Genomic DNA, 26,055 nt, shown 5'->3' on the forward strand with positions numbered 1-26,055 from the left:
CTAAATCCCCAGCTGTGATATGTTATATGTAAATTTAAGGTGGAGATGGGATAAAGGAAAGGAAAAGAAAGGGAAGAGACTATAGATGTCAGCTCGTTACCTTGAGATTACGGCAGGAAGCGAGACGCAATCGTGCAACAGTACTGAAGAAGTTGGTTTTATTGCCCACCGAGACGAATCAGTTATATGAATGCGCGGTGTCTGACATTCTGCGGGAATCTCAAAGTAGAGAGTGGAACGTCAACACAGAGGTTGAGACAGAAAAGGAATCATATGGAAGGGCGAGTCCAGAATTTTTGCATAATTTCTTCTTTGGATAATCACATTTATTTACAGTGAAAATGAAAGCACAAAATAAAATACAATAATCACCAGATATCTCTGACTATAAAGGTTGTAAAATGGAAACAAATTCAAAATTTTAAGCACAGATTGACGTGGCTAAACCTGCAATTCTTGCTACCCCAACGAATCAATGCCATCGACAAATGAAGAAATAAATCTCTTAAACGATGAGTGGGTAAAAGATAACTCCTGCTCAATCTTCTTAAACAGTCACAGTTATTAAGAACTGGTAATTTAGAATAGACGCCCAAGCATGTCAGATCTGACAAATTTTCTTACATCCGGAGAACGGATGCAATGACAATTTAAGCTCAGGCAAAGAATAGTGGGTTAATATAAAAAACAGAAGTCTAAGGAGATGATAATCGGAAATCATTTTGCACGGCAATCCGCCAGCGCATACAGCCAAGCTGTGGCCGTTCAGTTCGGTCGATGGTACTGGGACGTACTGTACCATCCACCATATTCCCCGAACATTAGTCCTTGAGACTTTGATTTGATTCCGAAGATTAAGGAACCAATTCGTGGCATTCGCTTCACCACTGTTCCAGAGATTCGACAGGCAGTAGACCGCTCCATACACACCATCAACAAAACAGGCTCTGCTAACGGTATACTACGCCTTCCACATCCCGGGCAACGCGTTCTACACAATGCTGGTGAATACTCTGAAGGACAGTAACAGGTGCAAACATGTAACTCTTTTGTATCGGTTGTGAAAAAGTAGTTGCCACTATTTAAGTTTCAACCCTCGTACATACGCCATTCTTCATCTGTAGTAATGATTCTTTTTCTGTACTGGAAATAAAGTCGCATAAGAATGTTATCTTAATCAGCATACCCCTCAGGCACCGAATCACGGATAATCAGTTTGGTAGAGTTGGGTCATGGAAGAATCATGGAGATACTAAAAGGTATCAGATAGATTATGTAATGGTAAGGCAGAGATTTAGGAACCAGGTTTTAAACTGTAAGAGATTTCCAGGGGCAGATGCGAACTCTCGCCACAATCTATTGCTTATGAAGTGTACATTATAACTGAAGAAACTGCAAAAAGGTGGGAATTTAAGGAGATGGGACCTTGATAAACTGACTACACCAGAGGTTGTAGAGAGTTGCAGGGAGAGCATAAGGGAACACTTGACAGGAATGGGGCAAAGAAATGCAGTAGAAGAAGAATGGGTAGATCTGAGGGACGAAGTAGTGAAGGCAGCAGACGATCAAGTAGGAAAAAGACGAGGGCTAGTAGAAATCCTTGGGTAACAGAAGAAATATTGAATTTATTGATGAAAGGAGAAAATATAAAAATCCAGTAAACGAAGCAGGCAATAAGGAATACAAACGTCTCAAAAATGAGATCGACAGGAAGTGCAAAATGGCTAAGCAGGCATGGCTAGAGGACAAATGCAAGGATCTAGAGGCTTATCTCACTAGGTGTAAGATAGATACTGCCTACAGGAAAATTAAAGAGACCTTTGGAGGAAAGAGTAACACCTGTATGAATATCAAGAACTTAGATGGAAACCCAGTTCTAAGCAAAGAAGGGAAAGCAGAAATGTGGGAGGAGTATATAGAGGGTCTATACAAGGGCGATGTACTTGAGTACAATATTACGGAAATGGAAGAGGATGTAGATGAAGATGAAATGGGAGATATGATACTGCGTGAACAGTTTGACAGAGCACTGAAGGTCAAAGTCGAAAGAAGGCCCCAGGAGTAGACAAGATTCCATTAGAACTACTGACAGCCTTCGGAGAGCCAGTCATGACAAAACTCTACCATCTGGTAAGCAAGATGTATGAGACAAGCGAAATTACCTCAGACTTCAAGAAGAATATAATAATTCCAATCCCAAAGAAAGCAGGTGTCGACAGATGTGAAAATTACAGAACTATCAGTTTAATAAGTCACGGCTGCAAAATACTAACGCGAATCCTTTACAGACGAATGGAAAAACTGGTAGAAGCCGATCTAGGGAAAGATCAGTTTGGATTCCGTAGAAATGTTGGAACACGTGAGGCAATACTGACCTTACGCCTCATCTTAGAAGAAAGTTTAAGGAAAGGCAGACCTACGTTTCTAGCATTTGTAGACTTAGAGAAAGCTTTTGACAATGTTTACTGGAATACTCTCTTTCAAATTCTAAAGGAAAATGCAGGGAGCGAAAGGCTGATTACAGTTTGTACAGAAAACAGATGGCAGTTGTAAGAGTCGAGGGGCATGAAAGGGAAGCAGCGGTTGGGAGGGGAGTGGGACAGGGTTGTAGCCTGATGTTATTCAATCTGTATATTGAGAAACCAGTAAAGGAAACAAAAGAAAAATTCGGAGTAGGTATTAAAATCCATGGAGAATAAATAAAAACTTTGCGGTTCGCCGATGACATTGTAATTCTGTCAGAGACAGCAAAGGACTTGGAAGAGCAGTTGAACGGAATGGACAGTGTCTTGAAAGGAGGATATAGGATGAACATCAACAAAAGCAAAACGAGGATAATGGAATGTAGTCGGGTGATGCTGAGGGAATTAGATTAGGAAATGAGACACTTAAAGTAGTAAAGGAGTTTTGCTATTTGGTGAGCAAAATAACTGATGATGGTCGAAGTAGAGAGGATATAAAATGTAAACTGGCAATGGCAAGGAAAGCGTTTCTGAAGAAGAGAAATTTGTTAACATCGAGTATAGATGTAAGTGTCAGGAAGTCGTTTCTGAAAGTATTTGTTTGGAGTGTAGCCATGTATGGAAGTGAAACATGGACGATAAATATTTTAGACTAGAAGAGAATTGTAGCTTTCGAAATCTGGTGCTACAGAAGAATGCTGAAGATTAGATGGGTAGATCACGTAACTAATGGGGAGGTATTGAATAGGATTGGAGAGAAGAGGAGCTGGTGGCACAACTTGACTAGAAGAAGGGACCGGTTGGTAGGGCTTGTTCTGAGGCATCAAGGGATCGCCAATTTAGCATTGGAGGACAGCGTGGAGGGTAAAAATTGTAGAGGGTGACCAATAGATGAAGACACTAAGCAGATTCAGAAGGATGTATGTTGCAGTAAGTACTGGGAGATGAAGAAGCTTGCCCGGGATAGAGTAGCATGGAGAGCTGCTTCAAACCAGTCTCAGGACTGAAGACCACAACAACAGAGTTGGGTCGAGGTGTTTTTGGTGTAAGATTATACATTTCTGTCAGTATAGCCCATTTAGATGTATCAGAAATAATACCACTCGTTGTATTGTGTCTCGGGAAGCTCCATTAAAGATTTCTCCTCCATCATAAAATCTCACTTCTCTAGTTACATCGAATTACGTGAAACAATATGGTCCATTTTTAATTTCTCCAATTTTAGTTTGAGTCCAAATGATAGATGGTTGAGTGCATTACCACTGTAGCACTGCGAGCACTGAAGCCATAAGATGGGGACGTTCACGTTTCAGGAGGCGGCCGCTTCGTGGTGACGAGCACCGGGGACCTGCTGGTGAGGCGGGCCACGGCGGCGGACGCCTCCTCCCGCTACAGCTGCCTGACGCTGCACGCACTCACCGGGGAGCGGCGCAGGAGTACCCCGACCCAGCTTCTCACCGTCACAGGTACACAACTGTCTTCCACTTGTAACCTCCCCCTCACTTATCGACCTTAATGACAGTGAAAAATTAAACCGCTTGTACCTAATGGAAATTTGGGAAAAGCAATCGTCACCGAAGTTAATCTGTCGGTAAAGAGGGAGGAAAGGGTTACATCTAAATGAAAGGAAAAATGCAAATGAAACTGGTGGAAATTAATTTTGAAAAGGGGTAAAGTTAATAGAGAAAGTAAATGTGCAGCCGTTACGTTAACAATTAACTAGCGGTAATTAGATATTTGAGATTTGGGGGAAATTACGATCGCCAGTCCTAAGGACAATTGCTCTAGTAACTGAAAAAATAAAGGTTATTACACATATAATTAGCACTAGAAGCGTGGCAACTGAAGGTTGACACGTGTAGTGTGAAAACTGAAAGTTTGTCAGAAGTAATAACTTTCGCTACACTCTGACTTAATTTAGCAAAAGAATTAATAAAACCGGAAAATCGGAAGTTAATTTAGTGACTGAAGTTAATAGTGAGCTTTCTTTCTGAAGCACATCGAAATTCAGTAAAATAAGGTTAGTCTTGGACTACCTCAACAATCATTTCAAAAGCTACTTGAATCTACGCAATTTAGAAATAAGAGATTTAACTTTGAACTTGAATTAAATGATTCTGAACAATTAACAATAGTAAAATTTAGTACGTACCAAGCTGAGCTGCAGTCACAGGTAACTAAAATACGGTAACAAAACTCGCTTGTGCAATCTAAATATTGTAGCCAGCTATGAATACCTTAACTGAACTTTGAAATTAAAGCGGTGAAATCGAATGATGCTGGCGTTTGAATTTCAACGACACTCGGGCTCATTTCGGAAAAGGAAGGTAACCTGATTGGCAATGCAATTGGGACAATGAGCAACAAAGGTTCATGCTAAGTTGCTGTAATTTTGTGATGCAACAATTTTAAAAGTTTGAAAAGCTGAGGTCTGCCATACAGCTATAAAACTTTACGTGCTTCCAGTCTTCCTTGTTGGCTGATTGAGGGTTTGAAGCCGTCGATCGAGGAGGTGGCGACAGTCACTCATTGTCGGCCGTCGCTGTTGCAGAAGCTGGATGTTGGCGCGCCTTCTTCTCGACACGGTCACCAGACGAAACGGTCTCTTGATGTGCGCCAGCTAATGCTTCCCGTCCGCAACACCATGTCAGAAACTATAATTGCAAGTCGAGCGCAATTACAATCTGCCAAACCCCGAAAGCGCGGCAACTCGCGGGAGCTTCACACAACACACCTGCTCCACTGCACCACCCCAGCCAGACTCTCTCTGCTCTGCCCGCGCTCCACGCGGCAGAGTTAACCCTACCAAAGATCCTAAACACTTTGGTTCTCCACACGACCTATCGATGTAATGGTTCGATAGCATAGTTTCCCTAGGCCAGACCCAGCGTAAAAATACAAATAATCTTTACACAACAAACCAATTATACATCAACATAAATGCATATATATATATATACAAATAATAAAACAATTACAATATACAAAGACACAGAAACGTCATATATTCAGGTAACAAAATAAGGAACAAAAATTATAGTACAATACATGGAAATATGAGGATATGCATTTCCGGCGTTACACACTGATCTGCATTTCAGCCAGCCTACAACGGGGTGGTAATAAAGACTACCGCCTCGAGAACAGTAATTCGTGTACTTAATTTTTTGTTTGTTGGGAAGTACATCTCTGCATTGCCCAACGTAAAGTACCGAGCGACTGGAAATGAGCGCAGGTGACGCCTTTATATAAGAACGTTAGAAGGACGGATCCTCAAAATTACAGACCAATATCCTTAACATCGGTTTGTTGCAGGATTCTCGAACATATTCTCAGTTCGAATATAATGAATTTCCTTGAGGCAGAGACGTTGCTGTCCATGAATCAGCACGGCTTTAGAAAACATCGCTCCTGCGAAACGCAACTCGCCCTTTTTTCTCATGATATCTTGCGAACCATGGATGAAGGGTATCAGACGGATGCCATATTCCTTGACTTCGGGACAGCGTTTGACTCGTTCCCCCACTGCAGACTCGTAACTAAGGTACGAGCATATGGGATTGATTCCCAAATATGTGAGTGGCTCGAAGACTTCTTAAGTAATAGAACCCAGCACATTGTCCTCGATGGTGAGTGTTCATCGGAGGTGAGGGTATCATCTAGAATGCCCCAGGGAGGTGTGGTAGGTCCGCTGTTGCTTTCCATCTACATAAATGATCTTTTGGATAGGGTGGATAGCAATGTGCGGCTGTTTGCTAATGATGCTGTGGTGTACGGGAAGGTGTCGTCCTTGAGTGACTGTAGGAGGATACAAGGTGACTTGGACAGGATTTGTGATTGGTGTAAAGAATGGCAGCTAACTCTAAATATAGATAAATGTAAATTAATGCAGATGAATAGGAAAAAGAATCCCGTAATGTTTGAATACTCCATTAGTAGTGTAGTGCTTGACAGAGTCACTTCGATTAAATATTTGGGCGTAACATTGCAGAGCGATATGAAGTGGGATAAGCCTGTAATGGCAGTTGTGGAGAAGGCGGATAGTCGTCTTCGGTTCATTGGTAGAATTTTGGGAAGATGTGGTTCATCTGTAAAGGAGACCACTTACAAAACACTAATACGACCTATTCTTGAGTACTGCTCGAGCGTTTGCGATCCCTATCAGGTCGGATTAAGGGAGGACATAGAAGAAATTCGGAGGCGGGCTGCTAGATTTGTTACTGGTAGGTTTGATCATCACGCGAGTGTTACGGAAGTGCTTCAGGAACCCGGGTGGGAGTCTCTGGAGGAAAGGAGGCGTTCTATTCATGAATCGCTACTGTGGAAATTCAGAGAACCAGTATTTGAGGCTGAGTGCAGTACAATTTTACTGCCGCCAACTTACATTTCGCGGAAAGACCACAAAGATAAGATAAGAGAGATTAGGGCTCGTACAGCGGCATATAGGCAGTCATTTTTCCCTCGTTCTGTTTGGGAGTGGAACAGGGAGAGAAGATGCTAGTTGTGGTACGACGTACCCTCCGCCACGCACCGTATGGTGGATTGCGGAGTATTTATGTAGATAGATGTAGATGTACATTCCTGGTACACAATGAAATGCCCGCGGCACAATGGCGTAGCATGTCGCTAGAGGTGTTAAAACGATATGATGCACCCCACGGGCAAAGTGCATCAATTGGCACTACCGTGGCCCGGGCATTTCATTGTGTAACAGGAACGTAGACAGGTACTTGGAAACAAACAAAAAATTAATTACTTTTCCATGTGACAGTTAAAACATTACGACTATGCCTCCTACAGTGTTCTCTGGCTCTTTCATCTCCACGTATTTCTCACACTCCAAATCCTCGATTATCTTCATCGCACATCTTCATCCTTTGCCATCCCTTTCAGCTACACTACGTGCTCAAAAGTACCCGGACACCTGAATGAAAATGCCTTACAAGTTCGTGGTGCCCTCCGTCGGTAATGCTGAAATTTAATATGGTGTTGGCCCACCCTTAGCCTAGATGACAGTTTCCACTCTCGCAGGCAACGTTCAGTGAGGTGCTGGAAGGTTTCTTGGCGAATGGCAGCATATTCTTGACGGAGTGCTGCACTGTGGAGAGCTATCCATGTCGGTCGGTGAGGCCTGGCACGAAGTTGGCGTTCCAAAACGGCCCTAAGGTGTTCTATAGGATTCAGATCAGGACTCTGTGCAGACCAGTCCCTAACAGGGATGTTATTGTCGTGTAACCACCCCACCACAGGCCGTGCATTATGAACAGGTGCTCGATCGTGTTGAAAGATGCAATCACCATCCCCGAATTGCTCTTCAACAGTGGGAAGAAAGAAGGTGCTTAAAACATCAATGTTGGCCTGTGCTGTGAAAGTGCCACGCAAAACAACATGGGGTGCAAGCCCCCTCCATGAAAAACACGACCACAGCATAACACCACTGCCTCCGAATTTTACTGTTGCCATACACACCCTGGCAGATGACGTTCACCGGGCATTCGCCGTACCCACACCCTGCCATAGGATCGCCACATTGCAGACCCTATTTTGTCATTCGACACAACGTTTTCCCAGTACTCAATCGTCCAATGTTCACGCTCCTTACACCAAGCGAGGCATCGTTTGGCATTTACCAGCGTGATGTGTGGCTTACGAGCAGCCGCTCGACCATGAAGTCCAAGTTTTCTCACCTCCCGCCTAACATTCATAGTATCTACAGTGGATCCTGATGCAGTCTGGAATTCTTGTGTGATAGTCTGGATAGATGTCTGCCTATTACACATTACGACCCTCTTCAACTGTCGGCGGTCTCCGTGAGCAAACAGACGAGGTCGGCATGTACGCTTTTGTGCTGTACGTGTCCCTTCATGTCTCCACTTCACTATCACATCGGAAACAGTGGACCTAGGGATCTTTAGGAGTGTGGAAATCTCGCGTACAGACTTTTGACACAGATGACACCAAATCACCTGACCACGTTCGAAGTCCGTGAGTTCCGCGGAGCGCCCCATTCTGCTCTCTCACGATGTCTAATAACTACTGAGGTCGCCGATATGGAGTACCTGGCAGCAGGTGGCAGCACAATGTACCTAATTTGAAAAACGGCCGGCCGAAGTGGCCGCGCGGTTCTGGCGCTGCAGTCTGGAACCGCGAGACCGCTACGGTCGCAGGTTCGAATCCTGCCTCGGGCATGGATGTGTGTGATGTCCTTAGGTTAGTTAGGTTTAACTAGTTCTAAGTTCTAGGGGACTAATGACCTCAGCAGTTGAGTCCCATAGTGCTCAGAGCCATTTTTTTTTAAAAACGTACTTTTTGGTGGGTGTCCAGATACTTTTGATCACGCAGTGTATAAGGAGTTCTGAGATGTCTAGGACTTTGCTCTTGGCTAGTCATATAATTTCTGGGGGGGGGGGGGGGGGGGCAGCCAGGCACATGGGGTGATACGTACACACTTAGTGTGATATCTCGCATTTATGTCGCAAATAGTAATAGTTGACCGTGTGCTGATGGCGGCTTATGCTGCTTTCTTCCACGCAGAAGCGACCGGAGGCATGCCCCCGCGGCTGACGCAGCGTTCGGTGACGTCACTGGTGGTGGAGCAGGGCCGTGACGTCACGCTGAGCTGCGCCGCCCAGGGGAACCCGGCGCCCACCTTCACGTGAGTACCGCGAGCTGCTACGTATCCGCAGTCGCCAGCAAATCCTCCACATCTAGGCCAAACTTTGGTCCTGTACACCACTAGGCTGAACTTGCAGTATGGCCCTCATTAGCAAAAATTTTCTGGTAACTATAACCTACAAAAAAGAACATTCTAGAGCGATTTTCGAATTAGAAGTTTATAATGCAGCACATAAAGTTTATTGTTTACTGTTGTTGTTGTTGTTGTGGTCTTCAGTCCTGAGACTGGTTTGATGCAGCTCTCCATGCTACTCTATCCTGTGCAATCTTCTTCATCTCCCAGTACCTACTGCAGCCTACATCCTTCTGAATCTGCTTAGTGTATTCATCTCTTGGTCTACCTCTACGATTTTTACCCTCCACGCTGCCCTCCAATGCTAAATTTGTGATCCCTTGATGCCTCAAAACATGTCCTACCAACCGATCCCTTCTTCTAGTCAAGTTGTGCCACAAACTTCTCTTCTCCCCAATCCTATTCAATACCTCCTCATTAGTTACGTGATCTACCCATCTTATCTTCAGCATTCTTCTGTAGCACTGTAAGTAGGCTGTTTAGGTTTTTTTATTAGTAACGCCACCTCTGTATCACTGGCTGTGCTGTGTGCAGCCTGTGGCTGCTTTGCATTGTTGTAATACTCGCCATTGTAGTGTTAGGCAGCTGGCTGTGAACAGCGCATAGCGTTGCGCAGTTGGAGGTGAGCCGCCAGCAGTGGTGGATGTGGGGAGAGAGATGGCGGAGTTTTGTAATTTGTCATGAACTGCTATATATATGATGATATCAAGGTAAGTACATTCTTTGTTCTCTATTAATATCTTTCATTTGCTAACTATCCCTATCAGTAGTTAGTGCCTTCCATAGTTTGAATCTTTTATTTAGCTGGCAGTAGTGGCGCTCGCTGTATTGCAGTAGCTTGAGCAGCGAAGATTTTTGTGAGGTAAGTGATTTGTGAAAGGTATAGTTTAATGTTAGTCAGGGCCATTCTTTTGTAGGGAATTTTGAAAGTCAGATTGCGTTGCGCTAACAAAATATTGTGTGTCAGTATAAGCACAGCCCTGTAAAATTATTAAAAGGGGACGTTTCAGCACCACATTTCGAAAGCTTCTATTCTCTTCTTGTCCAAACTAGTTATCGCCCATGTTTCACTTCCATACATGGCTACACTCCATACAAATACTTTCAGAAAGGACTTCCTGACACTTAAATCTATACCTGATGTTAACAAATTTCTCTTCTTCAGATACGATTTCCTTGCCATTGCCAGTCTACATTTTATATCCTCTCTACTTCGACCATCAACAGTTATTTTGCTCCCCAAATAGCAAAACTCCTTTACTACTTTAAGTGTCTCATTTCCTAATCTAATTCTCTCAGCATCCCCCGACTTAATTCGACTACATTCCATTATCCTCGTTTTGCATTTGTTGATGTTCATCCTATATCCTCCATTAAAGACACTGTCCATTCCGTTCAACTGCTCTTCCAAGTCCTTTGGTGTCTCTGACAGAATTACAATGTCATCGGCAAACCTCCAAGTTTTTACTTTCCTCCATGAATTTTAATACCTACTCCGAATTTTTCTTTTGTTTCCTTTACTGCTTCCTCAATATACAGATTGAATAACATCGGGGAGAGGCTACAACCCTGTCTCACTCCTTTCCCAACCACTGCTTCCCTTTCATGCCCCTCGACTCTTATAACTGCCATCTGGTTTCTGTACAAATTGTAAATAGCCTTTCGCTCCGTGTATTTTACCCCTGCCACCATCAGAATTTGAAAGAGAGTATTCCAGTTAACATTGTCAAAAGCTTTCTCTAAGTCTACAAATGCTAGAAACGTAGGTTTGCCTTTTCTTAATCTTTCTTCTAAGGTTAGTTAGTTGTTTACTGTATTACATGATTTTTTGTGAAGTTGTAATCCCTGACACAGTACTCGTTAAAGCCTGTGCTATGGTAAGTGAGCGGGATTCACCTTATGAGAAAGGATTTTCGCATAGATAATGACCGTGTGTACGTGCATGGTGGCAAATCAGACTTACATCCACTCTGTAATAACAATGATCCGTCAAATAAGTTCGAAATGCAATCGCACGTCAGGATGGATCAAAAGCAAACCAGAAGATGCTACCAACGTGACAATAATACGGTCGCCAGCCTAATTAGGCATTAAATGAGTTTCTTCCCTGTACAAGTTGGTGTATATTCATGCTAAACAACAAGTTGTAACACTGCATAATATAGTAGAATTTTAGAACCAGAAAATCTATTGAACTGATGGTTTCACGTTCAGTACTGATATGGAAAATCATCAATACATAACACTACACTATAATGTTTACTACAAAACTTTATACTGTCTATTAATCTGATTAAAATCGGGCATAGGTTACCCTAGAAATTGTACTTTCATGCCACACACAAAATGTCAATTTTGATAAAGATAAAACACTGACAAATTTTGACTTTTATATTGACTTTAACTTTTTGCTGGTCAAACCAATTTAGAACACTTCAGAACTGAAATGAATTAGCGAGGACCCTGAAACTGTTATGATCGCTGTATGTAAAAAAATTATTACTGAATTTATTATTCATTCAAGATTTCCAGTATATAAGTTACTACTCTTTTCATCTTATTTACTGCTCATTTAAATGCCTATCTCGAAATAATAAACTTCATTATTATATCAATACTAAAGTTATCTTTCGACTTCGTTAGACCTTCGCTATTCATTTATTGGTTCTTTAACAAAACATTTCTTTAAACACCATTCTAATATAGCTAGTTTTATTAACACAATTTTTTATTTTCATTTCGGGACATTCGGATTGCACAACGTTTGGAAAGGACCCTGTCTAGGTTAGCTGTGAGGATAATTAAATGATGGAAAAGTTCTGGTAAAATTTAGGTTATTATTGCACCAAACAAACACAGTTCACTCTCTGATCCATGCGAATACAGTACTAAAAGTTTCAACCTGCTAGTATCGATGCGGCGGTTGGCAGGCGGCGAGATGGCGAGGCACAGAGCACACATACAACCACAGCTATGGCTCTTGACGTATCGGCACTTTAATTCTTCTTAGCGTCGCAATGCTTTTCCATTTAGTGCCTATGGAATTTTACCATGCTGTGTGGGCGTTGGAACGGCATACCCGAGGCTCAGTGAAGCTACGTCTTCCAGGAGAGCCTCCTCGCTCCAGAAGGTGTTGCTCAGACCAATGCCAAACTCCAACTACTACTGAGCCCGTTGTGCCGTGCAGTGCCCGTGCGCATTCTCCGGCGCTCGCCTGCCATCCACCTTTTACCGCTGCTTGACAGACCAGGTATTCACCCGAGGTTTTGCATTCTACATATCCTAACACATTGCCTACGTATAGACCAGACGCACAGTTACAATTTTAAACATCTTACAGCAGTTTCAACATTTGTTACATTTCAATTCTATTGCAATATTACTTGACATTTGACATAAACATTAATATTCACATTGAAGCTTATTTACAGTTTTCTTAACATAATGGCATGAAACAAAAAGAAATGAAATCAGAACATCAATTACACAAGTTTATTGTAAAATCAGATGAAAAGAATTACTTATATGTACAATAGTACAGAGTCGTTGTTGTTACAAAGTGATGAGATCAAAAATGAGAATAACTGAAATAATTAAAACATTTGACACGATTTATTATCATTTCTGTGAGAAATAACAAGGAGCTTAGATTATGCAGTGAAAAAATCAGAATTACAATCTTAAAAGTAACGGATAGTAACTATAAGCAAACATGTGAGGTAAAAGCAAGATAACAAAATGATTGTAACAAATAACTAGATTTCCATTATATTTGATTCAAATACAAATCTTTCGCAGACAATCATCCTTGAACGACAAAAAATGGTCTTATTGGCTAATTGGTTTGTGGAAATACTTCATACTAATTAAGCTACTTATAAATTTGTACATAACACGCACGTGTTACTCTTCGACATTGTCAGTGGGGAGATACGCGATCTGTTGATTTAAAATATGTATGGATAAAAATACTAAGTCAAGATCGCAAATTTTCTTTATTGACTACCGGTTTCGATTCATTACTGAGCAATCTTAAGGTCAATGTAAAATGTTGTTCAATGTGTGACACTCATCACACATCGTCATATTTTTAGATCTAAGTCGTCTTTGTTAAATAAAAAATTTAAAAACCTTACTTAACTAGGGCCGCTTAACTCTTAAAAATACGACGATGTGTGACACACACTGAGCAACATTTTATAGTGATCTGAAGATGATTTCGTAATGAGCCGAAACCGATTGGTGATAAAGGAAATATACGATCTTGACGTAGGATTTTTATCCTCACATGTTTTATAACACTTACAACCATCCTATAATAGGAAAGTTGACAACTTTTTGGAGTATCTCCCATTCGATTTTAGTTTAATTAGTACCACAAACAATATTTTTATTAAAACTACTTTCATATTTTTTTAAACACATTTATTTATTTATTTGACTTGAATAACCCGATAAACGCTCGAAGTGGTAGCGTGACCTCACTATGACACCGCGAGTTTTTCAGCCATTATGGATATGAAGAGATCTACTTCGTTTCCCGCAATATCTCGTTAATGAATCAAGCAAAGTGAATGCGGTTTAACCCTGCTTCAAGAGCTCAAGTACCCGTGCCTGGTGACATGAAGCAAATACATTTCACTGATGCTTGTTTTGGATTAAGTGAAATAAGGAAAGAACTGGATCTCCGTCAAATCGAAATCATTGCAAACCGCCAAAATGCCAGTAGTTGTTCTTATAAAGGTCTTAGCGATTTTGCCAGCTGTAAACCGTCACGTGTTTGAGCGTGCACCACAGGGTTAGACTTAATTCAACCGAATAAGCTCATCGTACAAAATAATGACATCTTCGCCTTTTATGGCAACAAGAGGACCCGCAGTGCAGCACTAAAACAAAGCGATTTCTTGCTGATGAGATCATCCCATCTAATTGTCGACGACTTGCTCCTTCTCCCCCCCCCCCCCCCTTACCACCCAACCTCATCAGCATCACCAGCGCCATCACCGTCACCACCAACCGCGTCTTCTCATCAGGAGGAGACAGAAGACACGCGGCTGCTCACCCATCACGGCCTCGGCAGACGTTCTGCGGTCCGACGGCTTTACAGGGACGAAATGAACGTGACTCATCGCCTGAAAATTACGAGCAGAAAACCCGTCGAAACGCTGCGACAACACGAAACCATGACTCAGATGATAGCCTGAGAAGATTTCATCAAGGAAAGTCGTCGAGAAAGCTTGCATTCCCATAGAGAATTTTTTATTTTAAATTACTATGGTGCGAGCCCCTTAGTGTAGCACCTAGACTGCGGCCCTTTGCCCTACGTCTTTACCCCTAGACGGTACTAGGACCATGTGTCTGCCACTCTGCAGTTGCTGTTTGGATAATGTAATTAATTGCACTAGACTCCGACTGGAGTAAGTTTGATCTCGGCGAAATGTGTGCCATGCTGCTAACCACTCCTAGTCGCTTGCAGGTGTACCGCTTATACACTGAAAACCAATATTCTATGTGTGTGTAGTTGGCTATATGTCAGGTGGGCTGTGATGCAACCATCTAGAATGAGTACATCTACATCTACATCTACATGATTACTCTGCAATTCACATTTAAGTGCTTGGCAGAGGGTTCATCGAACCACAATCATACTATCTCTCTACCATTCCACTCCCGAACAGCGCGCGGCAAAAACGAACACCCAAACCTTTCTGTTCGAGCTCTGATTTCTCTTATTTTATTTTGATGATCATTCCTACCTATGTAGGTTGGGCTCAACCAAATATTTTCGCATTCGGAAGAGAAAGTTGGTGACTGAAATTTCGTAAATAGATTTCGCCACGACGAAAAACGTCTTTGCTTTAATGACTTCCATCCCAACTCGCGTATCATATCTGCCACCATCTCTCCCCTATTACGTGATAATTCAAAACGAGCTGCCCTTTTTTGCACCCTTTCGATGTCCTCCGTCAATCCCACCTGGTAAGGATCACACACCGCGCAGCAATATTCTAACAGAGGACGAACGAGTGTAGTGTAAGCTGTCTCTTTAGTGGACTTGTTGCATCTTCTAAGTGTCCTGCCAATGCAACGCAACCTTTCGTTCGCCTTCCCCACAATATTATCTATGTGGTCTTTCCAACTGAAGCTGTTCGTAATTTTAACACCCAGGTACTTAGTTGAATTGCCGGCCGGTGTGGCTGTGCGGTTAAAGGCGCTTCAGTCTGGAACCGCGTGACCGCTACGGTCGCAGGTTCGAATCCTGCCTCGGGCATGGATGTGTGTGATGTCCTTAGGTTAGTTAGGTTTAATTAGTTCTAAGTTCTAGGCGACTGATGACCTCAGAAGTTAAGTCGCATAGTGCTCAGAGCCATTTGAACCATTTTTTGAACTTAGTTGAATTGACAGCCTTGAGAATTGTACTATTTATCGAGTAATCGAATTCCAACGGATTTCTTTTGGAACTCGTGTGGATCACCTCACACTTTTCATTATTTAGCGTCGACTGCCACCTACCACACCATACAGCAATCTTTTCTAAATTGCTTTGCAACTGATACTGGTCTTCGGATGACCCTACAAGACGGTAAATTACAGCGTCATCTGCGAACAACCTAAGAAAACTGCTCAGATTGTCACCCAGGTCATTTATATAGATCAGGAACAGCAGATGTCCCAGGACGCTTCCCTGGGGAACACTTGATATCACTTCAGTTTTAGTCGATTATTTGCCGTCTATTACTACGAACTGCGACCTTCCTGACAGGAAATCACGAATCCAGTCGCACAACTGAGACGATACCCCATAGACCCGCAGCTTGATTAGAAGTCGCTTGTGAGGAACGGTGTCAAAAGCTTTCCGGAAATCTAGAAATACGGAATCAACTTGAGATCCCCTGTCGATAGCGGTCATTACTTCGTGCGAATAAAGAGCTAGCTGCGTTGCACAAGAACGATGTTTTCTGCAATAGTGCTGATTACGTATCAATAGATCGTTCCCTTCGAGGTGATTCATAATGTTTGAATACAGTATATGCTCCAAAACCCTACTGCAAACCGACGTCAATGATATAGGTCTGTAGTTCCATGGATTACTCCTACTACCCTTCTTAAACACTGGTGCGACCTGCGCAATTTTCCACTCTGTAGGTACAGATCTATCGGTGAGCGAGCGGTTGTATATGATTGCTAAGTAGGGAGCTATTGTATCAGCGTAATCTGAAAGGAACCTAATCGGTATACAATCTGGACCTGAAGACTTGCCCGTATCAAGCGATTTGAGTTGCTTCGCAACCCCTAAGGTATCTACTTCTAAGAAACTCATGCTAGCAGCTGTTCGTGTTTCAAATTCTGAAATATTCCATTCGTCTTCCCTGGTGAAGGAATTTCGGAAAACTGCGTTCAATAATGCCATAATTAATATTTCTTAGGGACAGCCGAACTTATTGCCTTCTCAAACTAAAAAACTTGCGCGTAGCGATCGCGAACTACCTATAATCATTTCATATCACCCCACCCCTTCTCCTTGGCACTATTATCCACGTGTTCCTTGCCGATACTGCGTTTAGTGGTTCAAAAATGGTTCAAATGGCTCTGAGCACTATGGGACTTAACATCTATGGTCATCAGTCCCCTAGAACTCAGAACTACTTAAACCTAACTAACCTAAGGACAGCACACAACACCTAGCCATCACGAGGCAGAGAAAATCCCTGACCCCGCCGGGAATCGAACCCGGGAACCCGGGCGTGGCGTTTAGTGTGCTTATACGTCCACTTCTCATCGTCCATTACGGTTTATTACGCTTCCGTCCCTATGTAATGTAATATGATGGTAATATCCTGCTGCGAGTATCGGCGATGATGCGCTACCGGAATTTGATACGACAACGCTCCTTGCTCTGACGACAACACTTTTTGATAAAAAGAGGAGCATCCATGTTTTCTTGTAATTGTTGGAGATAAGAAATGCCGATTGGACATTGTGCCTTTTGAAGTCAGATAAGCTTGCATATAGAAGTAATATGAAGTGCAGAGGTCAACTTTTCATAGCAATTATCAAGAATAAAAAATTTAATTTGTGAAGAAGCTGAATATCGTTTACGAATTTTTATTCGATGTTGGATCCCCGGACGTTCATAAAAACTGTTAGTGTGTTTTGCAATTCAGTGCACAGTGGTTTCTCCGCGAATTAACAATACTGGGCGAATCTGCTACTATCACGGACCGAACGACGTGCAAAATGTTTCGCCGTTCAAGACGTTCCCTAAGCGACCAGTTTGTTAGAAGATACTACACTGCCCCTGTTTGTTCAACTTTCTCATTTTGAAAGTGTTTTCCAGAAAACCTTATGGCGACTGTGGGTCTTTTGGTGGCAAGAGAGAGACGGAGTCTTCATCACATGTTGTAGTGTTGTTGTTGTTGTGGTCTTCAGTCCTGAGACTGGTTTGATGCAGCTCTCCATGCTACTCTATCCTGTGCAAGCTTCTTCATCTCCCAGTACCTACTGCAACCTACATCCTTCTGAATCTGCTTAGTGTATTCATCTCTTGGTCTCCCTCTACGATTTTTACCCTCCACGCTGCCCTCCAATACTAAATTGGTGATCCCTTGAGGCCTCAGAACATGTCCTACCAACCGATCCCGTCTTCTGGTCAAGTTGTGCCACAAACTTCTCTTCTCCCCATACATGGCTACACTCCATACAAATACTTTCAGAAATGACTTCCTGACACTTAAATCTATACTCGATGTTAACAAATTTCTCTTCTTCAGAAACGCTTTCCTTGCCATTGCCAGTCTACATTTTATATCCTCTGTACTTCGACCATCATCAGTTATTTTGCTCCCCAAATAGCAAAATTCCTTTACTACTTTAAGTGTCTCATTTCCTAATCTAATTCCCTCAGCATCACCCGACTTAATTCGACTACATTCCATTATCCTCGTTTTGCTTTTGTTGATGTTCATCTTATATCCTCCTTTCAAGACACTGTCCATTCCATTCAACTGCTCTTCCAAGTCCTTTGCTGTCTCTGACAGAATTACAATGTCATCGGCGAACCTCAAAGTTTTTATTTCTTCTCCATGGATTTTAATACCTACTCCGAATTTTTCTTTTGTTTCCTTTACTGGTTGCTCAATATACAGATTGAATAACATCGGGGAGAGGCTACAACCCTGTCTTACTCCCTTCCCAACCACTGCTTCCCTTTCATGTCCCTCGACTCTTATAACTGCCATCTGGTTTCTGTACAAATTGTAAATAGCCTTTCGCTCCCTGTATTTTACCCTTGCCACCTTTAGAATTTGAAAGAGAGTATTCCAGTCAACATTGTCAAAAGCCTTCTCTAAGTCTACAAATGCTAGAAACGTAAGTCGTAAAGTCAATATTGCGTCACGTGTTCCATCATTTCTACGGAATCCAAACTGATCTTCCCCGAGCTCGGCTTCTATCAGTTTTTCCATTCGTACAAATTTGTTAAACAAATGTCTTATAAGGGAATACAGAATTAATAAGGCAGATAGCCTCCAGAAATCTGATCGGGCACTAATTACATAGTTAAACCCAGTTTTACAAGTCTAAATTCATTTTTAGAGCGAAAGGTGCATTCGCCAAAGTGGTAGAGGAACGAGCTAAAAGCTTAACAACCTGACAGAGCCACGAGCAAAGAGCACAGCAATACTCAAATTAAGGACGAGATCGAGACAGAAGGCCAGCAACATGGAGCCCGTTCTAACGAATCACAGTTCCACTGGCAACGGCCAAGTCGTCAAGCCCCGGTGCCACGCCCTACCGTACCGGACGAAACACTTCGCGCTCCGCCCAACTGTAACAAATCAACTACAACAGCACACTTGCAGTTGCACATTCATATTACACAAAATAATAAAACATAACATTGAAGCAGGAAAGCTTGCTAAAAAAATTTTAAACCCAACACTTAAGAATTCATTTAAACACTACAATACATGCGTAAGTAAGATTGTTTCTTGAAACGTGATAGTAACAGCTGAGTATTATTTGAAACGGGCAAGAGCCCACCGGAACTACATTTTCATAGAATCTGATGTTTGTAATGGCATCCGTCCATCGTTGGGGGATGATGGTGTAGCATGCTTGGTTCAGAGCCTGCAGCGTCTGCTGTGGCTAAAAAGTCCCACTCTAGAGTGGCAGTCCCTACTGCAGTTTGGACATGTGAAATTTGGGGGACTTCGAACACAAGCCGCTCTGTCTCTTCGCTTTTTCCTCTTCCTGATTTGTTCCTGTGTGCGTTCGTCCTCTGAGAGCTTGACGCCGTTGCGCACAGTTACTCGCCACTTGACACGGTCATCTGCAATGCTTTCCCAGCGACTTGGATTGATTCTGGTCTCGGTCAGGTCTCTCTTGCAGACATCCTTGAAACGAAGATGCGGTCGTCCCACTGGCCTCACACCCTCCTGAAGTTCTCCGTACAGCAGTTGTTTCGGTATCCGTTCAGGATCCATGCCTCTGACATGTCCCAACCATCTTAGACGTCGATGACTCAGGAGTGCGAAGATGCTGGTTGTGCTTGCACGATGAAAGACTTCGGTGTTGGGTACTCTATCTCTCCAAGAGATCTGAAGGATCTTTCTGAGACAACGGAGATGGAAGCTGTTGAGTCGAGATTCATGCTTAGAAAGAGTTGCCCATGTCTCACAGCTATAGAGAAGGGTGCTTATAACACAAGCGTTGTAGACTTTTAATTTAGTTTTTGTGGTAAGCAGTCCGTTGTTCCATACTCTGTTTTTCAGTCTAGCCATGACAGATGATGCCTTTGCGATTCTGTTAGTAAGTTCAGTGTCCATGGACAAGTTGCTACATATTGTGGATCCCAAGTAGGTAAAGTCATCAACTATCTGGAGAGGATTGCCATCAATGCTGATGGATGGAAGGTTGGTAGTGCTCTGCGCCATGATCTTAGTCTTTTGAAGGCTGATGAGTAGACCAAACTTTTCACAGGCATTTGATAATTTGTTGATTATATACTGCAGCTCATCTTCTGTGTTCGCTACTAGAGCTGCATCGTCCGCATATAACAACTCACGTATAACAACTGTATTTACTTTGGTCTTGGCCTTGAGGCGAGCAATGTTGAAAAGATTTCCATCAGACCTCGTATGTAGATACACTCCCGCCTCACAGTCTTCAATGGCAAATCTGAGTAGAAGGGAAAAGCAAATCCCAAATAATGTAGGAGCTAACACACGCCACTGTTTCACACCGCTATTAACAGGGAATGCTTCTGATGTTTTACCTTTGAAGCAGATTGTTGCTTGTGTTTTCTCATGGAAAGAGACAATTATTTGTAGTAGTTTGGGTGGGCATCCAATCTTCTGCAACAGTTTGAAAACCCCATTTCTGCTCACTAAATCGAACGCTTTAACAAGGTCAATGAAAGCAATATAAAGTGGCCTCTGCTGTTCACGACATTTCTCTTGTAGCTGTCATAAGGAGAAGATCATATCTACGGTTGATTGGCCAGGCCTGAAGCCACACTGAGATTCTGGGTAGATTCTGGAAGCTAAGATTTGTAATCGCATTAGGATGACTCTTACATAAGCTTTCCCGGCTACACTTAGTAATGAAATGCCTCGGTAATTGTTACAGTCACTTCTGTTCCCTTTCTGTTTATATAGAGTAACTATCCTCGAATTCCGCATACTCATCGGGACATAACCTTCTTCCCAGCTGGTTGTGATAAGTGAATATAAATGTTTGAGAATAACAGACTTGTTGTACTTAATAACCTCTGCAGGGATCCCATCTTCACCTGGGGCCTTTCCGTTAGCAAGAGTTTCTTCCATAGTAGGCATTGCATCTAGTTCTTCCATAACTGGCATTTGTTTGATGCCGTCACATGCATCCTTGCTAACTTCATTCTCGGCTGCATACAACTCCATGTAGTATTCAACCCAGCGTTCCATTTGCTTGCCTTCATCAGTAATGACTTCACCCGTCTTGGAATTCAGAGGAGCTGTTTTTATGACAGTTGGTCCAATTGCTTTCTTAATACCATCGTACATTGCATTAGCATCCCCAGAATCGGCCGCTTTCTGCATACCTGCATATAAATTCAGCCAGTAGTTATTTGCGCATCTCCTGGCTGTTTGCTGTGCCCTGTTCTTTGCTTTTCGTAGGTCATCTCGAGTTCTTTCATTTGGGTTTCTTTTGTAAGCAAGAAGGGCTTTCCGTTTAGCCTCAGTGACTGGTTCCATTTCTTCCAAATTTTGCTCGTACCAGTCCTTATTTCTTTTTCCTTTTATTCCATAGGCCAATACTGCTGAGTTGTAGATTGAACCCGAGAGTTTTGCCCATTTCTTATCAACATTCCTTTCTGATTGCACGTTTCCTGTGAAGGCACTTTCAAAATTACTGGCAAAATCCTGCTTTCTTTGTGTGTCAGGGACATGAACTGTGTTGATACGGGGATGACCTGCCGGTTTAGCGTGGTGACATTTCTTAGGAGTGAGCCTCAATGTGCACGCCACTAGGGCGTGGTCTGTGTTGCAATCAGCACTATGATAAATTCGTGTCAGTAGCACATTTTTGAGACCAGTACGCCTAGCTATGACTAAGTCAAGTTGATGCCAGTGATGAGAGTGCGGGTGTCTCCAGGAAACCTTGTGCTGATCCTTAAGCTGGAAATATGTGTTTGTAATGCAGAGTCCATAAAAGCAGCAAACTTCAAGCAGTCTCTGGGCATTTTCATTCATTTTTCCCACCCCATGATGTCCCAGGCAATTCGGCGATATGTCATTATCTGATTCAACTCTAGCATTAAAGTCCCCTAGAATATACAGTGTCTCGGTGCTAGGTACCTTGGCTATTATGTCGCTGAGTAAATCATAAAACAGATCCTTCTCTTCTATGCTGGATGATAAGGTATAGTTCAATTCTTTTATCTTGGCGGCTCGCGCAGGCCCGCCCAGACGCTGGAGATTGCTGCGTTGCCAGTTGCACACGACGCACGCGCCAATAGAAGCAGCGCCATAGTATAGCATAGTTCGCAAGCTTACGTGTAGCGGGGAGCGCGCAGTTCATGAAGTAAAGCCACCACGGCCGCATTAACCCTTTCGCTGCTACAAAGACGTGCTCCCTGCATTCCGCGCTGTGGGCGATTTTGTCACTGCACTGCTCGCCTGTGCAGACACATTGTGTTCCGACTGCTTTGACACTCTTTATCATTCGATTCCACAAAAACTATTTGGCTCAAAAATTAGATTTTTACCTATCTTCTTGACTGATACCTTCCCCCCATAAATGACTCAATTTTGTTACGATGTTCAACGCAGTTATTATGCAGCATTAAATATAGTAAACCTTTGCACGAAATTTTGAAGAGTTTGCAGAGGTAAAAGTCCATAGAGCATACTTTCCGTATGGTCGATTTTAGTTGCCACAATGTTGAGAATGAAATGTGGACAAGATACCTGTATATTTCATTTAATTTAAGTACCACATAAGTGTCGTGTGTAATATTGAGAAATATTCCACCTTTCGCGACTGTAACAAAAGTTTTACTTACACTGGGCACGTTTGGCTTTATTTTAAGGCACTTCAAGCAATCAAAAGGAAGTAGACAAAATACATTAAACAAAACTGTGGACTTACAAAAACATTAGGACTTGAATATACCGTCTGTCAGTGAAGTGCTCAGAGCTATGTCAAATATAATTTTGTGTGTGGCACACACAAACAGCATTTATTTGCTAAAACACTGATGAGCCAACACAAACGTTGAATATTGTGCTACCGCAGCACAAAACTACGAAAGGTGACTTGGCAATGGAGGACACAAAATACAGTCCTCTTATGATGCTTCAAAAGAGAGAAACGCGTCTGGTCTAAATAAGTCGCTTATTACAGTTGCAGAAGGGGGATATATTTCAATACCATTGGTAAAACTGCGACTGTGGAACAAAAACAAGAAATAGAACATGAATACCATTGTGTATGTGCCATACCATTCATCGATGGAAGTGCTTTAAAATAAAGCCAAACGCGCCGTGTGTATATAAAACTTTCATTACAGTCGCGAAAGACGGAATATTTCTCAATATTACATACGACACCTATGTGGTACTTAAATTAAATGAGATATTGTTATACAGTAAATATTATATGAAATTTAGGTATCTTGTCCACATTTCATTCTCAACATTGTGGCAACTAAAATCGACCATACGGAAAGTATACGCTATGGACTTTTACCTCTGCAAACTCTTCAAAATTTCGTGCAATGGTTTACTACATTTAATGCTGCACATCAAAACAAAATTAAGTCATTTATGGGGGAAGGTATCAGGCAAGAAGACGTGTAAAAATCAAATTTTTTGGCCAAATAGTTTTTGTGAAATCAAATGATAAGTGTGTCAAAGCAGTGGGAACACCATGTGTCTGCACAGGCGAGAAGTGCAGTGATGACAAAATCGCGCACAGTGCGGAATGCGGGGATCACGTGTCTGCAGCAGCGAAAAAGTTAATGAAGAGGCAAAGCACTAGAAATTTCATTCAAACGAATAAAATTCGTGAAGTAAGGCACTCCAATATTGTTTTTAAATAAAGAAAATATTAAGCACCACACAAGGTTTGAACTCATAACCTTTCACTTGGCAGCCCAACACCTTAAAAAAACCGTTCCGCTACCTCAGCTCACCGAACAGTGTAACTCCATAAGGACTCTAACACCTCACGGAACTACTTATAAACACTGTTGGTATGTCTATGAATTACTCACGCTTCGTCGAAGTAGAATAGGAAATAAACAATTACCGCTGTTCTTTATTGCGAAAAAGCAGTTCGTGAGATTGAAACAAACACCTTTCCTTGCTATCGCCTGAATTAGGAGTCTTATTGCTTGTTTGGTTTAATTAATTAATAGAATATGAAGCAATTGGTATAAAGAATGCTTTTTCCAAACTTTCTGTAAAAGAAAGTCTGCTATCAAGACATTGCTTTTGTTCTATTACTTTATTTATGACTGAACGTTTCTAAAACTGAAGACACTCGTCCGTGCTCTGCACTGCTGTCGAGATCTGGCAACGTCGTTCTCTGTTCATTGGCTGACTGTGTTTTGTGACGTCAGATGCGCAGAACGAACCTAAACTCGGCTGCCAAGATATATGACGCGCACTTTAGGAGCGTACACATTTAGGATGTTGACAGTGCCACTTGAGGAGCATATTTTCAAATCAATAATTCGCTCTGTTCCACCGGATGGTGGCGCAGTACAGTCCAGGAGGGCGTTTTTAACAGCAAATCCTACGCCATGAAGTCTTGGCTCGTCTTGAGACTTCCCCTGCCAGAAGAATGTGTAATTATCCTCCCTGATAGAGCCCGCGTCTGGAAGCCGCGTCTCCTGCAGTCCCGCGATGTCAACATTCAAACGGTGGAGCTCTGTGTCAATTACGGCAGTCTTACGGATGAAATCAACCTCTTGGGCATCGTCAATGTACCTTGGACACATGGTCCTAACATTCCAGGTGGCAATACGAAATAGTGATTTCTTTATTATTTCATTTCTGTTGTTGGTAGGTGTACTACATCAACCCGCTTGTCGAAGATTACTTCTACGCTCCACACACCACGTGAAGCAGGCGGATAGTGGCGGGACAGCACCTTATTGGCTGGGGGCTGCCCAGCTTGAGGCGAGCGGTAGCTGTCCAGTGAGATGCAATGATCTCTCCCACCGTCGGAAGTGGCCCCTGGCACTCGAGTCTTACGCCAATCAGACAGAGCTTATAACCGGTAACTGCCTCTTCCCGTGTTGTGCCGAAGTCCTTGGACGACGCTGAAGTGTCCTCTCCAGGATGCTACAAGCCTGAGCGATAAATATGAAGACACGTGAGTTGCCCAATAGTCACGGTCTCCCTACATCTACATCTACATACATACTCCGCAATCCACCATACGGTGCGTGGCGGAGGGTACCTCGTACCACAACTAGCATCTTATCTCCCTGTTCCACTCCCAAACAGAACGAGGGAAAAATGACTGCCTATATGCCTCTGTACGAGCCCTGACCTCTCCTATCTTATCTTTGTGGTCTTTCTGCGAAATATAAGTTGGTGGCAGTAAAATCGTACTGCAGTCAGCCTCAAATGCTGGTTCTCTAAATTTCCTCAGTAGCGATTCATGAAAAGAACGCCTTCTTTCCTCCAGAGGCTCCCACCCGAGTTCCTGAAGCATTTCCGTGACACTCGCGTGATCATCAAACCTACCAGTAACAAATCTAGCACGCCGCCTCTGAATTGCTTCTATGTCCTCCCTCAATCCGACCTGATAGTGATCCCAAACGCTCGAGCAGTACTCAAGAATAGGCCGTATTAGTGTTTTATAAGCGGTCCCCTATACAGATGAACCACATCTTCCCAAAATTCTACCAATGAACCGAAGACGACTATTAGGCCTCCCCACAACTGCCATTACATGCTTTTCCCACTTCATATCGCTCTGCAATGTTACGCCCAAATATTTAATCGACGTGACTGTGTCAAGCGCTACACTACTAATGGAGTATTCAAACATTACGGGATTCTTTTTCCTATTCATCTGCATTAATTTACATTTATCTATATTTAGAGTTAGCTGCCGTTCTTTACACCAATCACAAATCCTGTTCAAGTCATCTTGTATCCTCCTACAGTCACTCAACGACGACACCTTCCCGTACACCACAGCATCATCAGCAAACAGCCGCACATTGCTATCCACCCTATCCAAAAGATCATTTATGTAGCTAGAAAACAACAGCGGACCTACCACACTTCCCTGGGGACTCTAGATGATACCCTCACCTCCGATGAACACTCACCATCGAGGACA

General features: G+C 42.7%; 1 protein-coding gene across 1 annotated transcript in view; it reads left to right on the forward strand.

Annotated features, from left to right (window-relative positions):
• The window catches only part of LOC126262686 (Down syndrome cell adhesion molecule-like protein Dscam2), a 551,718-nt gene that overhangs the window by 71,248 nt on the left and 454,415 nt on the right, over positions 1 to 26,055 (forward strand). Inside the window, exons 3-4 of the mRNA XM_049959465.1 lie at positions 3,779 to 3,928; positions 8,997 to 9,117. Coding sequence (XP_049815422.1) covers positions 3,779 to 3,928; positions 8,997 to 9,117 — 271 coding nt within the window. The remainder of the gene's footprint in view (positions 1 to 3,778; positions 3,929 to 8,996; positions 9,118 to 26,055) is intronic.

The sequence above is a fragment of the Schistocerca nitens genome, chromosome 1 (assembly GCF_023898315.1).
Source record: "Schistocerca nitens isolate TAMUIC-IGC-003100 chromosome 1, iqSchNite1.1, whole genome shotgun sequence".
NCBI classification, from domain to species: domain Eukaryota; kingdom Metazoa; phylum Arthropoda; class Insecta; order Orthoptera; family Acrididae; genus Schistocerca; species Schistocerca nitens.